The sequence below is a fragment of the Phacochoerus africanus genome, chromosome 1 (genome assembly GCF_016906955.1).
Source record: "Phacochoerus africanus isolate WHEZ1 chromosome 1, ROS_Pafr_v1, whole genome shotgun sequence".
In the NCBI taxonomy this organism is placed as follows: Eukaryota; Metazoa; Chordata; class Mammalia; order Artiodactyla; family Suidae; genus Phacochoerus; species Phacochoerus africanus.
The window spans coordinates 87,456,199-87,472,281 of NC_062544.1; the positions used below are offsets into that span (position 1 = coordinate 87,456,199).

At 42.9% G+C, this 16,083-nt stretch overlaps 1 protein-coding gene across 2 annotated transcripts in view; it reads left to right on the plus strand.

Moving 5' to 3' along the window:
• Window positions 1-16,083, plus strand: part of KAT2B (lysine acetyltransferase 2B) — a 112,925-nt gene that overhangs the window by 36,749 nt on the left and 60,093 nt on the right. For both annotated transcript variants that reach the window (XM_047769082.1, XM_047769091.1), the window contains exon 3: window positions 15,754-15,899. In XM_047769082.1, the coding sequence (XP_047625038.1) occupies window positions 15,754-15,899 (146 nt within the window). The remainder of the gene's footprint in view (window positions 1-15,753; window positions 15,900-16,083) is intronic.

A 16,083-nucleotide genomic window follows, 5' to 3' on the forward strand; every position in this document is an offset into this window, starting at 1 on the left:
ATCTGCGACGTACACCACAGCTCACTGCAATGCCAGATCCTTAACCTACTAAGCGAGGCCAGGGGTTGAGCCTCCGTCCTCATGGATGCTAGTCAGATTCATTTCTGCTGAGGCACAAATTTATTATTATTATTATTGTTATTATTTTTTTGGCTTTTGTCCTTTTAGGGCCACACCTTGGTATATGGAGGTTCCCAGCCTAGGGGTCTAATTGGAACTACAGCTTCTGGCCTACGCCAGAGCCACAGCAACGCCTCAGCCACAGCAACGCCTCGTATGCGACCTACACCACAGCTCACCACAACGCCAGAGCCTTAACCCACTAAGCGAGGCCAGGGATTGAACCCTCAACCTCATGGTTCCTAGTCAGATTGGTTTCCCCTGGACCACGACGGGAACTCCCACAAATTTTTAAAAAAGTTATATTTTGTTTGAGCAGATAAAAATTACTGGGTAATTAGTTTTCCCTAGATATTAAAATTCCAGTTTGCAAGGGATCTTGAAGTATTGTACTTTCCTGCCTTCAGTTAGTTCAATCTCCCAAAGAACATTCCTGTGTCTGGTTTACTGTCTGGTATTGTAAGCATGCAGCACTGGGCTGAATATTCTCAGTAATAGACTTTGGCTTTTTCCACCTGACCCTTTATGAGTGGGTAGCCCTTTTTAGCACTGATCTTTCTCTCAAGCTTCCTGCTGATAACGGATGGTTATCCTGGGTTGAGGTCTAGTCTGAAGTGTTACTTCATACCCAGCTGAAGAAGAAAGATCTCAATCAATAGTCATCGAGCAAAAAGCAGATAGTGTGAGCTCCTCAGGCAGTTACAGCACTAGAGTGACCTTCTGAGAAAAGAAAGGAGAGCCCGCAGTCTCACAAGAGAAATAAACACACCGATAATCACATCACTGTGCTGATTCAACTGGTGTCTCAAATCATGTAAGTTCTGATGTTTGAAGCAGCCAATGCAAAAGAAGGATGCCGGAAGTCAACAGACAAGTCTTTGCTTATAATGTACCTTTTTCACAATTCGTCCCTGAACCATGCCCTTTGGAATTGCCTCAGAGAAATATGATGCAATAAAAGCTGGGCTCAAGAACTCCTTAAGCTCTGGGCTTGAACTGTCTTTGCTATTGATTTGGAAATCCTCTTATCCGACACCAATTAACATTTAAAAACAGAGTCCTCTTTCTTAGTTAACTGAGCAGATTGTCACCATTCTGTAGTATAAACACACATGAATGCCCAAAGGCAGAATCCGCCTTTCTCAAAGAAAAGCCAACTTTGTTCCCTTTTATGTTTTTAATAAGCTGTGGAAACAAATACCCTTATTTGACAATACATAATCAAGAATGGGGGGGGGGGAGCCTGTATCCTTTGACCTGACAAATCCATGCCAGAAATTCAACCTAAATATAAATTAAGATGGTGCCTTCAGAGTAAAAGGACAGTCATTATAGCCTTATTATATTAAAAAACTAGAAACAACCTACATATCGCAGTGGATGATATAATTTGTGGAATTATAAAAATCTATATTATAAAATTCAATATGGCTATTAAAAAAGATGTATTTTCCAACATGGAAAGACATTCTTAGCATATTATTAATGAAAAATGCAGGTCAGAAATCAGCTTAGGGGGGTGGGAGAGGGATGGACTGGGAGTTGGGGTTAATAGATACAGACTGTTACATATGGAAGAGATAAATAAGAAGGTCCTACTATATATATAGCACAGGGAAGTATAGTCAATATCCTTAGATAAATCATAATGGAAAATAGTTTTTAAAAGGCTGTATATAACTGAATCACTTTGTTGTACAGCAGAAATGAATACAACATTGTAAATCAACTGTACTTCAAGAAAAAAAAGTTAGGAGTTCCCTGGTGGCCTAATGGTTAAGGATTCCGTATTGTCACTGCTGTGGCTCAGATTTGAGTCCTGGCCTGGGAATTACTCTTAACAGGGTTCTTTACTTCAAACAATAGGTATAAACTCTGTCCAGTTTAAATGAGGAAACAGTGTTTTTAGGAAGGTATTGGTAGCTTCCACAAGCTGAGAACAAAGAGAAACCTGGTATCAGACTGGTCCTGGTTTCCTAGCTGCAGAAATTTATGGGCCTTCTGTCTGAGACACCGGATTCAGGTCCACTAGCCTCTGGCCCTGGGAGTTATTGGTTTGAGAATGAAACCTCAGAGGAAGGAATCTGATTAGTGCAGTGTCTCACTTGCCCAACCCCGAGTTTCACCCTTCAAGAACTACCCTGAGGACAGAAGATGGTCACCCCCCAAATGTAGGGCTGCTGACTCAAGAACACCATCAGAAGTATAGTCTCATTTCCTTAGTTTAGGTAATTTATCAATTTTAACAGATAATGAATGGGAGAAGATCTGGAAGGATGTATGTTGAATTGCTGACAGTGATTTTCTCAGAGTGTTGGGGTTGTAGGTGGTTTTTTTTTTTTTTTTTTAATTGCTCTCTAGGTTGCACCCATGGCATATGAGAGTTCCCAGGCTAAGGGTCGAATCAGAGCTGTAGCCGCTGGTCTGTGCCACAGCTACAGCAACACTGGATCCGAGCCTGTCTATGACCTATACCAGAGCTCATGGCAACACCGGATCCTTAACCCACTGAACAAGGCCAGGGATTGAACCTACATACTCATGGATGCTAGTCAGATTCGTTTCCGCTGAGCCACGATGGGAACTCCGGCGTTTTAAAAATATTTCCCCCCTTTCCTTCCTTTCTTCTCTCTCTTAAGTCTGCTTTCTTTCAAAATTGAAAGTGCTCTTGGAATTATTGCTGGAATGCCATAGTTTTTTGGTTTTCTTTTTTGGATAGGTAAGAAATAGATTTATTAAGATAGGATGCTTGTGGGAGGTGCAAGGAGGCTCTGCCCGGAATGTATTGGTCTTAGTGTCAGGGCTCTAGAAAACTACTTCCTATGACTATGCCTCCTTTTTCCTCCCCTGCCCACCCCCCCACCCTTTTTTGTCTCTTTTTTTTAGGGCTGCACCCGCAGCATATGGAGGTTCTCAGGCTAGGGGTCCAATCAGAGCTGTAGCCGCTGGCCTATGCCAGAGCCACAGCAATGAGGGACCTACACCACAGCTCACCTGGTGTCTGTGACCTACACCACAGCTCACGGCAATGCCGGATCCTTAACCCACTGAGCAAGGCCAGGGATCGAACCCGCAACCTCATGGTTCCTAGTCGGATTCATTAACCACTGAGCCACTACGGGAACTCCTGCCCTCCCCCTTTTAAAAAAACTTTTTATTGTGGAAAGTTTTACACATACATGAAGGTAGGAAGAACTGCTGAACTGTTCAATAAACAGCCTTGTATCCATCACCCAGCTTCTAGCAATGATTAACATTTGACAGTTTCTCTCCCCCATCTTGTCAGAGTATTTTAAGCACATTTAGACATCTTTTCATATTCATGCAGATTACTTCTTAAATATTACCAACAGAGGCTGGGGCGTAGGGGAGTCTATCTATCAAGCATCATGCAACCTTAAATTCTGAAAACCATTTTTTTTTTACTTTCATTTTTTTGGTATATATTTGTTGATATGTAACTTGAAACAATATCAAGACTAACACTCTCCATTCTGCATTGTTATTGTATACTTTACATGTATTTTTTATTAATTTTGAGTATAGTCGATTACAACATTGTGTTAGTTTCAGCTGTACAGCAAGATGAATCAGTTATATATATACATATATCTATTCTTTTTTTCTCATGTAGGTTATTACAGAACATTGAGAAGACTCCCTGTGCTGTTCAGTGGGTCCTTGTTAGAAACATTTCGATTTGTGTACATGGTGCTGTTATCACCATCGCTCTTCTGAGTACAGTGAATTTAGTCACCAGTAATCATACAATATCTGTCAGGTTCCTGGACTTGTCAAAACAAAACATTCAGTTTTATCAGTTGAGAGGGTATCTGTTCTGTTGGCTTGCTGTTGGGTGTCTTTGGCTCAGCCATACGTGGTCTTTGGATAGTGAGCTCTTCACGCAATGTCTTGACAGTTGCATCCCGGGTGTCCATGGTTGGCCATAATTTGATACTTTCCTGTGTCTCCTGGGCATAAAATGAAAGGCTGATGGTCCGATTAAGTAGAAAGAACATTCGGTCAGGAGTTGGGAACTAAGAATTCAGGGCCTGGCTCAGCAGTTTACCTGGCTCCTCACCTCTTTGCTGTTCAGTATCTTCATCCACAGAATGAAATTGTTAGTCAAGACCTATGCTGGGCGTTCCTATCATGGCTCAGCAGAAATGAATCTGACTAGTATCCATGAGGATGGAGGGTTGATCCCTGGCCTCTCTCAGTGGGTTAAGGATCTCGTGTTGCTGTGAGCTGTGGCGTCAGTTGCAAACGCGGCTAGGATCTGGTGTTGCTGTGGCTGTGGTAAAACCAGAAGCTACAGCTCCGATTTGACCTCTAGCCAGGGAACTTCCATATGCTTCCAGTGCGGACCTAAAAAGTCAAAAAGACAAAAGAAAAGACCTGTGCTGCCCAATATTATAGCCACTTGCTGAGTTTGGCTAATGAGTATTTGAACTGTAGCTGCTCCAAATTAAGGTGAGCTGTAGGTATGAGAGACAGATTTTGAAAGGAAAATGAAGAGAGCTATCTCATTCATATTGATTACCCACTGAAGTGATAATATTTGGGATATATTGGATTAATAAAATGTATTATTAAAATTAATTTCAGGGAGTTCCCTGGTGGCTCAGAAGTTTAAGGATTTGCTTTGGTTACTGTTGTTTCTTGGGTCTCTGCTGTGGTGCAGCTTCAATCCTTGGCCTGGGAAAACCACTGAATGCTGTGGGTGTGGCTGAAAAAAAATTACTTTCACCTGTTTCTTGTCTCAGTGTTGCTACTGATAAACTTAGAATGACATGTGTGGGGAGCTCAGTGGTTAATGAATCCGACTAGGAACCAGGAGGTTGCGGGTTCGATCCCTGCCCTTGCTCAGTGGGTTAATGATCCGGCATTGCCGTGAACTGTGGTGTAGGTTGCAGACGTGGCTCAGATCCCACGTTGCTGTGGCTCTGGCGTAGGCTAGCGGCTAAAGCTCCGATTCGACCCCTAGCCTGGGAACCTCCATATGCCGCGGGAGCAGCCCTAGAAAAAGACAAAAAAAAAAAAAGAATGACATGTGTGGCTAACATTATATTTCTGTTGTGCTGGCCTATAACATTCTAGTCCATTCTCTGAAATTATTTGATATTTAGGGTTAACGTAATTAAATTCAGTGTATAAAAACTTTACAAAGTGTCCTCACAGAGCACTTCTGTTGGCCCATGCTCATCTCCTTGCTTTGGTATTAATCGATATTCCTTACTTGAGGACTGCTTGTTTAAATAGCAGTCTCCTTCGAAGAACAGGACGGGAAGAAACACCATTGTGATCAAAACACAATTGGAATTTTTATTGCCATTTCGGAATCCATTGTTATGAACTGTGCTAGAACATACTCATTATTAACTTGGACTAGTGATAATTTTTTGCAGTTTGCAGTTTAGAAGGTTTGTTATTGTTTTTCAGTTTCATAGTTTTTTTTTTTTTTTTTCTGAGACACACCCACTCATTTAAACATTACAGAAGTGGAAATGGGCATTTCTTTGTTCCTCTGGTTACCTCCGCTTACCTGCTTATTTACAGTGGAAACTTTCCAAGAAAAGTCAAGACCAGCATTACAATTGCACCACAGCCTATTTCTTAAACAGTAGGGGGTAAGAAGGGCCTGCGTTTTCTTGGCATGGACTGTTGACCTCTTCTCTGGCCTTTCTGCGTGTACAGAGCCCTCCACCACCTGGTCATGCCGCGTCCCCATTTCTGCATGTGCTGCGCCCATGCCAAGTGACATAAATATGGGCCCCGGCCCCATGTGGATGGGGTTGCCCGTGTCAGGTCTGCATATTCCCCTTGGCTGGAGGTCCTCTGGTTTTCTACACAGGCTTCAGAGTTGTAAGGAGCTGTGAGTCTGGTGCAGCAGGAGTTAAGGTATAAACCTGGGAGCATTTCCCCCCTCTGACTTGGTGGAAGTTGTTACCTTTTCCTGCTTTTTTGGGTCACAGAGTCCTGTTGATTTTCTCTGAGAGCGCCTCCCATCAGCACTGCCTGGATTCAGGCTGCGGCTCAGCATTCTGGGCTTGCGTCAGCAGCAGCATCTGGGGCCCCTTCTCCGTGCTCCTTACCTGACTCCCCTAGAGAGCACCAGCCATCTCATCAGATCACATTCTCTTGCCTCGGCCCTCTGAACCGCCTCTCATGCTCAGGATGAAGGCCGACTTAAGCTGTGCAGGCAGATGGGTAGGGCCTCTGCCCCGGCCTTTCCCCCTCCACCTGTGGTGCATTTTGGCCCCCAGGCTCTTCAGCTTTCTTTGTTGTTCTTTACAGTTTCTCCCACCTCTGCCCTGGATGTGGGGGTGCATAGCACCTGCATTGCTTTTCCTTCATTTTCTGCCAGGGGAGCCCTACTCACCTACAAGGCCTGCCTTCTCCTGCCCTTGGCACAAATAAAAGCCTTCCTGGAGCTGCATTGCAGCATTCCTGCTTGTAACTCTAGTTATCTAGATCCCTGTTGGTACTCTGCGCTGGGCTGAGGGGAAGGACTGACTTTCTCTAGTTCCTAACATGTTTAGTTTCTTGAGTGTAATTGGATTTGTTCCTTTATTGGTAAATACCCAGCACTTTCAGTAATGCTAAAAGATGGCTGGTTGGAGTTCTCTTGTGGTGCAGCCTGTTAAGGATCTGGCTTTGTCACTGTAGCATTGTTGCTGTGGCGTGGGTTTGATCCCTAGCCTGGGAATTTCCACATGTTGCAGGTGCACCCAAAAAAAAAAGATGACTGGTTGCAATTATTGGCAGAGGAGCTTTGGTTTATGAGTGGTACCTGTCCTGTCCAACACAGTAGCCATCAGCCATGTGTGACTGATGAACACACTAGCAATGTGGCTTCACAAATTGAAATGTGCTGCTGGTGGAAAATGCACGCTGGTTTTGAAGCCTTAGTATGAGAAAAAAATGTAAAATACTTTTAAAATTACAGTACATTTTAAAATTAATAATTTGGTATATATGTTAGGTTAAACTATATTAAAATTAACTTCACTGATTTCTTTTTACCTTTTTTAAAGTGGCTGCTAGAATATTTAAACATATGTATGTGGCTTTCATTATATTTGTATTGAACTGAGCTCTCTAAAATTTCTTACATTTAAACTATTCTTTTTCCCCATTCCAGATCTGAGATTACTAAAGATGAAACCACTTTTTTTTAAATTTATTATTTTGTTTTTTTATTGAAGTACAGTTGATTTACAATGCTGTGTTTGTTTCAGGTAACAGCAAAGTGATTGAGTTGTCTATCTATCTCTCTACTTATTCTTTTTTGTTTTTTTAGGGCTGCACCTGGGATGCATATGGAGGTTCCCAGGCTAGGGGTCCAATCAGAGCTGTAGCCGCCAGCCTACGCCAAAGCCACAATGATGGTGGGATCTGAGCCGCATCTGTGACCTAAACCACAGCTCACAGCAATGCTGGATCCTTAACCGGCTAATTGAGGCCAGGGATCAAACCCATGGCTAGTCGGGTTCATTAACCATTGAGCTACGATAGGAACGCCTCTCTACTTACTCTTTTTTAGATTCTTTTCTATTATAGGAAACTACTTTTGTTATCTATTTATTTTTTGTCTTTTTAGGGCCACACCTGTGGCATATGGAAGTTCCTAGGCTAGGGGGTCAAATCAGAGCTGCAGCTACCAGCCTACGCCACAGCCACAGCAATTTGGAGTTCGAGCTGCATCTGTGACCTACCCCACAGCTCATGGCAATGCTGGATCCTTAACCCGCTGAACGAGGCCAGGGATCGAACCTCTTAGATACTAGTTGGGTTCGTTAACCACTGGGTCACAACAGGAACTCCGGAAACTACTTTTAAATGGTAAGCCTTTTGCACACAGTCATTTCAAAAGCTGTCATTGAGGGACTTCATTTGACCTCTTCTAGACTTGACCTCAAATTCCCACAAACAAAACATGTATTTGAACAGCTTCCAAATGCCACAGATGCCGTGCCGTTTGCTTGCTTTCCCTTCTGAAGGAGCAGAGCTGTGTTTGCAGGCTGCCCAGCTGCTGCCCGTCCCTGCTGCAGGGCTGTGAGGATTGGCAGGCTGTTGGCAGAAGTGTAGGCCAGGAATCTGTGGGGCCAGAGCTGAGTGGGTGAAGGTCACAGCCCCATGGTGACAGTGCACTTCCTGTTCCCAGCAAGGCAACAGCTGCACCGTGATTCCTGGCAGCAGGTTTTGGCTGGTCCCTCTGGTACCCTGGGTCTTTGCAAGTCTGACCCAGCACTGTGTGGTGGCTGGGTCCACCCTGCTGGACAGATGCAAGGTGGCAGATCCTCCCAGTCCTTGATGAACACCTTTCCTTGTTTCCCCTGCCCTGCCTTCCACACACACTGTATGCTGCATACAACAGCACTGACCAGAAGGGAGCTTTTCCCATAAGTCAGTGGGTAGCCGTTCTTGGGTAATTATATCGATCGATGCTTTGTATCAGGCTCTTGGAAGATGACTTGAAATGAGGGCAGGGTCTTTTACATTTGATTATTAATTTCCAGATGGAAGAAAGATTTTTTAAAAAAATTTTGTTTGGAAATAATTTCTTTTTTAAAAATATTTTTTATTTTTAATTTTTTATGGCTAAAACTGTGGCATATGGAAATTCCTAGTCTAGGGGTTGAATCGGGAGTTGCAGCTGCTGGCCACAGCAATGCCAGCTCCAAGCTGCATCTGCATCTGCAAACTACAGATAAGTAGTTTGAGGCAATGCCAGATCCTTAACCAGGCCAGGGATCGAACCCTCATCCTCATGGATACTAGTCAGGTTTGTTACCACTGAGCCACAATGGGAATTCCTGGAAATAATCTTAAAACTTACAGAAAAGTCATGAGAAGAGTAACAAGGAACACACCATGTATCTTTGCACAAATTTACCTATTGGTAACGTTTTGGCCTATTTGTTTTGTTATTTTTTCTCATATGTGTATATGCATGCACGCACACATGTACACACACACACACGCACACACACACAGAGCGATAGCATACATATGAGTGTATGTGTGTGTTTTTGTATGTATTATACATTTTTCCTGGATCATATGAGAATAAGTTGCATTTATATCATAGCTTTTCCCTCCTAAATACATAAGTATATATTTTCTAAAAATGAGGATATTTTTTGGTGTCCAGTGGCCTAGTGGTTAGGGACTCGGTGTTGTCACTGCAATGATTTAGGTTGCTGCTGTGGCATGGGATCTCTGGCCACAGAACCTCTGTATGCCACAGGTATGGCCAAAAAAAAAAAAAAAAAACATATTCTTTTACATGACCTCAATTTAATTCTACTAACTTCAGTAAATTTTAACATTAATGTAATACTTAATCTACCAGTTTGTATTCCAATTTTATCCATTGACCCCAAAATGTCTTTTAGATCATATTTTCCTCTCCATTAAGCACCCAGTCTAGAGTCACATATGTACCTAGTTGTCGTGTGAAAGGAAAGCTATGTGTCTGCTCCCCTCACACCCAGCACTTGCAGACCGTTTTGACCCTAGATGTATGGGCTTTTCCATACCAAGCAGCTCTCCAGCAGACAGCAACTGTGTCCTCTGATTTAACTCAGTTCTGACACTATCTGCCTGTAGTTAGTGCAGACCCCACAGGCTAAGGGATCAGTTAGTGCCTCCCCCTTTAGATGCCAATCACAAGTTCAAGTCATCACTTGTGCTTCTGACTGGCTGTAAATCAGAAGTTCCCACAACCCCTCCTTGGGTTATATAATTTCCTTTCCTTTCCTTTTCCTTTCCTTTCCTTTCCTTTCCTTTCCTTTCCTTTCCTTTCCTTTCCTTTCCTTTCCTTTCCTTTCCTTTCCTTTCCTTTCCTTTCCTTTCCTTTCCTTTCCTTTCTTCTTTTTTTTTTGCTTTTTTTTGCTTTTTAGGGCCGCACCTGCGTCATATAGAGGTTCCCAGGCTAGGGGTCAAATCGGAGCTGTAGCCGCTGGCCTATGCTACAGCCACAGCAACGCAGGATCTATGAGTGCATCTGCAATCTACACCATAGCTCATGGCAATGCCGGATCCTTAACCCGCTGAGTGAGGCCAGGGATCAAACCCGAATCCTCATGGATCCTAGTCGGGTTTGTTAACTGCTGAGCCGTGAAAGGAACGCCTCTCTTCTTTCTTTCTTTCTTTCTTTCTTTCTTTCTTTTTTTTTTTTTTTTTTTCTTATGGCCATCCCTGCAGCATGCAGAAGTTTCTGGGCCTAGGATCGAACCTGTGCCATAGCAGTGACAACACTGGATCCTTAACCTGCGAAGCCACCTGGAAACGCCTCCATAATTTTCCAGAGTGGCTCACAGAACTCAGGAAAAGTTTACTTTATTTCTGGTTTTATGAAAAGATACAAGTCAGGACTAGCCAAATGGAAGAGATGCATAGAGCAAGGTGTTAGGGGGGGAAGAGCCACAGAGTTTCTCTGCTCTCCAAGGAAGACACCCTCCCTGCATCTCCAAAGGTTCTCCAACATGGAACTCTTCAGTTAAGGGTTTTGGGGGGGGTCTCATTGCAGTGGCATGGTGATTAAATCAACTGTTAGTGATTAGCTCAACTTCTAGACCCTTTTCCCTCTAGGAGGTGGGTGGGGGTGGGCTGAGAATCCCAACCTTTAATCATTGGTTTGGTTTCCCTGGCAACGGGTCCCCATCCTTAGCAGCTTTTCAGAAGTCCCTTCACAGAAACTCAGGTGTGGTTGAAAGGGACTTGTTATGAGTAACAAGAGATACTCCTTTGACCTTTCCATTACTTATGGAATTCCTAGGGTTTTAGGAGCACCTTGCTAGGAAAGGGGACAAAGACCAAATATATGTTTCTTATAATAAATCCCAACATCACAGCAGGACTCTTTAGTCTTCTTTGATGTGGAACAGTTTCTCTACCCCCCCCCCTTTTTTTGGTCTTTTGTGATACTGGCATTTTGGTGCAGGAATGCTTTAAATTTTAAGAACCAACCTGTTAAAGAGCTGGGAGGAAATACATTTTTTTTGTCATCTTTTGGTTCTCTGTGAAAGACCTTCACAAGCAAGACCTTAGATGAATGCCAAACAGAAATTAGAGTTTCTGAAAAATTAAAACTTCCTGTGTAACCAAACCATAAGTCCAACTAACAAAAGTCCCAGCAAAATCCAGGAGCCCTTGTAATGAATAGGACAGACAGGAAACTCTTGCAAGGCAATAAGCAAAGACCCACATCCTAAAAAAAGCAGGCAGAGGACATGAATAGGTAGTGTACAAAAGAATATATACAAATGGGCAGGAAAATGAAAAACAAATAACTCCAAGGGAGTTCCAATGAATGCAAATCAAAGCAGTGGGGGACCCTGATTACTTTTCAAAAGATTGATTAAATAACTGAGAATGATTCTCCACTGTTAGCGGCCATGGGGGAAGGAGTATTCTCCCACATTGCTGATATGGCGGCCATAGGTGCAGACTTTTTGGGGGGATAAATTAGGAACCATATATCAAAGCTTTAAATAGCATTGACTTAGTGTTATATGTTCTGAGGTTGATTAATTGCTTTAGATGCCTATGCCACAGCCACAGCAATGTGGGATCTGAGCCATGTCTGCAACCTGCACCACAGTTCATAGAAATGCCAGATTCTTGACCCACTGAGCAAGGCCCGGGATCAAACCCACATCCTCATGGATACTAGTCGGATTTGTTTCTGCTCTGTCACAATGGGAACCCCAAATCTTTAGTTATTTATTTTTTAAAATAATATGCCTCCAAAAACAGAACCAAAAAACCCCCAAAATATAATATGTCTCCGGAGATGTAAATAATAGAAAATATGCTTCTGGTTAATTGGGGGGAACTTTCTTTTCCAAAGAAAACTTTTTTTTTTTTCGGCTTTTTGCCTTTTCTAGGGCCGCTTCCCGAAGCATATGGAGGTTCCCAGGCTAGGGGTCTAACCTGAGCTGTAGCCACTGGCCTACACCAGAGCCACAGCAACATGGGATCCGAGCCGCGTCTGTGACCTACACCACAGCTCAAGGCAATGCTGGATCCTTAACCCACTGAGCAAGGCCAGGGATTGAACCCATAACCTCATGGTTCCTAGTTAGATTCGTTAACCACTGCGCCATGACGGGATCTCCGAAAGAAAACTTTTTGATGCAAGTTAGAGAAGGTTTTTTTTTTTTTTTGGTACATGGCTCTTTTTGGTTAAATATGAAATCAATGAAGTGTGTCTGGGTGTTGCCATGACTTGGAGTTGACTGTGGGCTCCTGAGTAAGTCCTATCTGATTCTGGCCTGGAGCCATCTTGAATTTGATAGAGATGGTCTTGTTGGAGGAAAATGTGGGGTTTTAGGGAGGCTAATGTGGAGGCAGAGAGAACAGTCTGGGCTGTTTTGTACTATAGACTTGAGATCCCAGTGATCACAGGGTGAGGACCTTCAGCTGGGTCTGGTGGTGTTATTGTGTTGGGGGTACAGGACAGTGAAGGAGTGAGGGATGGGCTCCTCAGCAAGAAAGAGTTGCCACTTTGAGGTCAGCCATGAGGACTTTAATGCTAAGGTCACGTTTGCTGGGCTGCTGGTATACTGGTTGTTGGGACGGCCAGACGGTGAGGAGGATGTGGGGATGATTTGAGGAAAGGGTAGTTGGCGCCGTGGATCTGGTGAGAGGGAAAAGCTGAGCTCTGGTTGCTCAGAGACTGAAAAGGAGTATTGGTGAGAAGGGCTGTGGTGGGAGAGTCTGAGAACAGGGCAGGTCCAGACCACTCCGTATTGATGCAGTGTGGTCATAGCTGTCCTTGTTGGCTTTCTCATTATAGGGAAGCTTCTCTTTGATGCAGCTTGTCCAGACTTCCTTTTCTCCTTCTCAGGTGGATGGTCCAATCCCTCTGTTTTCATCCCATCTCCCCTGCACCATTCATTTTAGGAAGCTTAACCCTTTTCATGCACTATTATCCTTCTGCCTCAGTATACCTGCCTTCACCCCAGCCCTGTCCTTCCTTTCTTCCCATTCCTGCTGTAAGAGTTTGCCTCCAGCAGAGCCTTGCCTTTCCTTCCCCTGGGAACTTGATTTGTTTTCGTTTCTCCTACCTCCAGCTACAGTCCTCTGTACTTTGGGGTCTCACAAGAGCTTGGGGGAAAGATTATGGATTTCTTTATGGACAGAATCAGAAGGCAATGAACTTCCTCACTTCTCAAGCATTTAATTTTTTATCTAATCTACTCTTCAGAATATGAAAGGAAACGGTTCCAAACAGTGGTTTTCAAGTCATGGAGTTTAGAGCCCCAGCAAGGGAATTCTGGGCCCCCAAACCTCCATCTCATTCTGAAAATTGGAGCATCCAATCTTTCTTTCTATTTCTTTCTTTCTTTTTTTAAAATTAAAGCAATGAACATTTATTTTTTTATTTTTTGAGGAACCTCCGTAATGTGTTCCACAGTGGCTATACCAATTTACATTCCTACCAACAGTGTATGAGGATTCTCTTTCTCCACATCTTCAGCACCACTTGTTATTTGTTGTCTTTTTGATAATAGCTACTCTGACAAGTGTGAGGTGATATCTCATTGTGTGTTTTTTTAAATTCAAGTATAGTTGATGTACAGGTTGTGCTAATTTCTTTTGTACAGCAAAGTAATTCAGTTATACGTATATATATGCACATTCTTTTTATATTCTTTTCCATTTTAGTTTATCTCAGGATATTGAATATAGTTCCCTGTGCTATATAGTAGGACCTTGTTGTTATTCCTTCTATATGTAACAGTTTGCATCTGCTAATCTCAAACTCCCAGTCCACACCCTCCCAAACCACAAATCTATTCTCTGTGAGTCTGTTTTTATTTCATAGGTAAATTCATTTGTAACATGTTTTAGATTCCACATGATATCATATAGTACTTATCTTTTCTCTGTCTGATTTCACTTAGTATGGTAATCTCTAGTTGCATCCATGTTGCTGTGAATGGCATTATTTTGTTCTTTTTAATGGCTTAGTAGTATTCCATTGTATCCTAATTCTGATTAAGAATTCATGTGGGCAAAGTGTGGTTAAAAGAAAGTGAACCACTCGTTTCAAAAATAAACCATGGCTTATACTTCCATGAGTTAGACTGTTTCATGCTATAGAAAATCTGGGGGAGTTCCCATCTCGGTGCAGCGGAAACAAATTCGACTAGGAACCATGAGGTTGAGGGTTTGATCCCTGGCCTCTCTTAGTGGGTTGAGGATCTGGCGTTGCCGTGAGCTGTGGTGTAGGTCGCAGACGTGGCTCAGATCTGGCGTTGCTGTGGTATAGGCCAGCAGCTACAGCTCTGATTAAACCCCTAGCCTGGGAACCTCCATATGCTGTGGGTTCAGCCCTAAAATAGAAGGTAACAGGGACCTACTGTTTGGTACAGGGAAATCTACCCAATACTCTGTGCTGGACTATATAGGAAAAAGATTTTGAAAAAGAATGGATATGTGTTTGTGTATATAACCATGTAACTGGATAAGTTTGCAGCACAACAGAAATTAACACATTATAAATCAACTATATTTCAATAAAATTTTTTTGAAAAAGCATTTTCAGAAAGTTAAGAAAATCATATACCAAGATAGTGGGCCTTCCACATGTCCACAAGGAAGCCAGATTAAAGGGGTTCAAAGACGGACAGAGGCCACCCACATTTCATTCTTTTATAATGCAGAAAAGTAATGAGAAGGCAGAGGGAAGGGCTCAAGTCACAGGCCCCCAGTGATATACGTGGATGTGTGCATCCCTTCAGAGCAGATAAGGGAAGAAGGAAATCTGGTGAGGTCTGCCATAGATGCTATGGACACATCTCAACTTGACAATGGCAACACTGTGTTACTATATTATGTAAAGACAAAAACTAACATTCAAATCTACCATGTTCTATGTGGCTATACAACACGTGGCCTCATCACTTTCTAAAAGACACCCTTTTAGGTAGAACATTTGCCAGTTCATCTTTTTTTCTTAAGAATAAATGCAAAATTTTCCTTGAGGGCAGTCTGAAGCCTTTGGGAGACAGGCTTTATTCTGGAGATAACTAGGTCAAAATTTTTGTCAGTTATTTACAGAAACAAATTTATATGACTAATTCTGCTTTGTAGTGTTTTAATCTCTTTCCAGGGATAAGCTATGAGAGCGATCAGTTGCTTTCAGATTTTTTTTTTTTTTTTGCCTTTTTAGGGCTGAACCCACAGCATATGAAGGTTCCCAGGCTAGGGGTTTAATCAGAGCTTCAGCTGCTGGCCTATACCACAGCCATAGCAACATGGGATCCAAGCCGCATCTCTGACCTACACCACAGCTCATGGTAGCACTGGATCCTTAACCTACTTAATCCACTATGTGAGGCCAGGGATCAAACCCATGTCCTCATCTGGCCCTGCTCAGTGGGTTAAAGGATATAGCATTGCCATGAATTGTGGTGTAGGTTGCAGATGCAGCTCAGATCTGGAGTTGCTGTGGCTGTGGTGTGGGCCAGCAGCTGTAACTCCAATTCGACCCCTAGTGTGGGAACTTCCTTATGCTGCAGGTGTAGCCCTAAAAAAGAAAAAAAGAAAAAAAAAAGAGAATGTTTGTGGTTTCCATCTATTTCTTACCTATGTCCCTTTGATTTCTGTCTTAAGCTGCTCATGTTTCCCACCTGGAGAATGTGTCAGAGGAAGAAATGAACAGACTCCTGGGGATAGTGTTGGATGTGGAATATCTCTTTACCTGTGTCCACAAGGAGGAAGATGCAGACACCAAACAAGTTTACTTCTACCTGTTCAAGGTGAGACATCCACATTTTGAAAGGCTTTTCCGCTGTCACTGTTCAAGTGTGCTCATTTTCCATATACCAGGTCCTGTGGGAAGGTTATTCTCTGTTCCTGACACCTCTGGCCCTGAGGTTTGTGGAGGCATGTGTTTCTCCATGAAGGCCTCTCTAAAATAACCCACTGTATTCTGAACACATC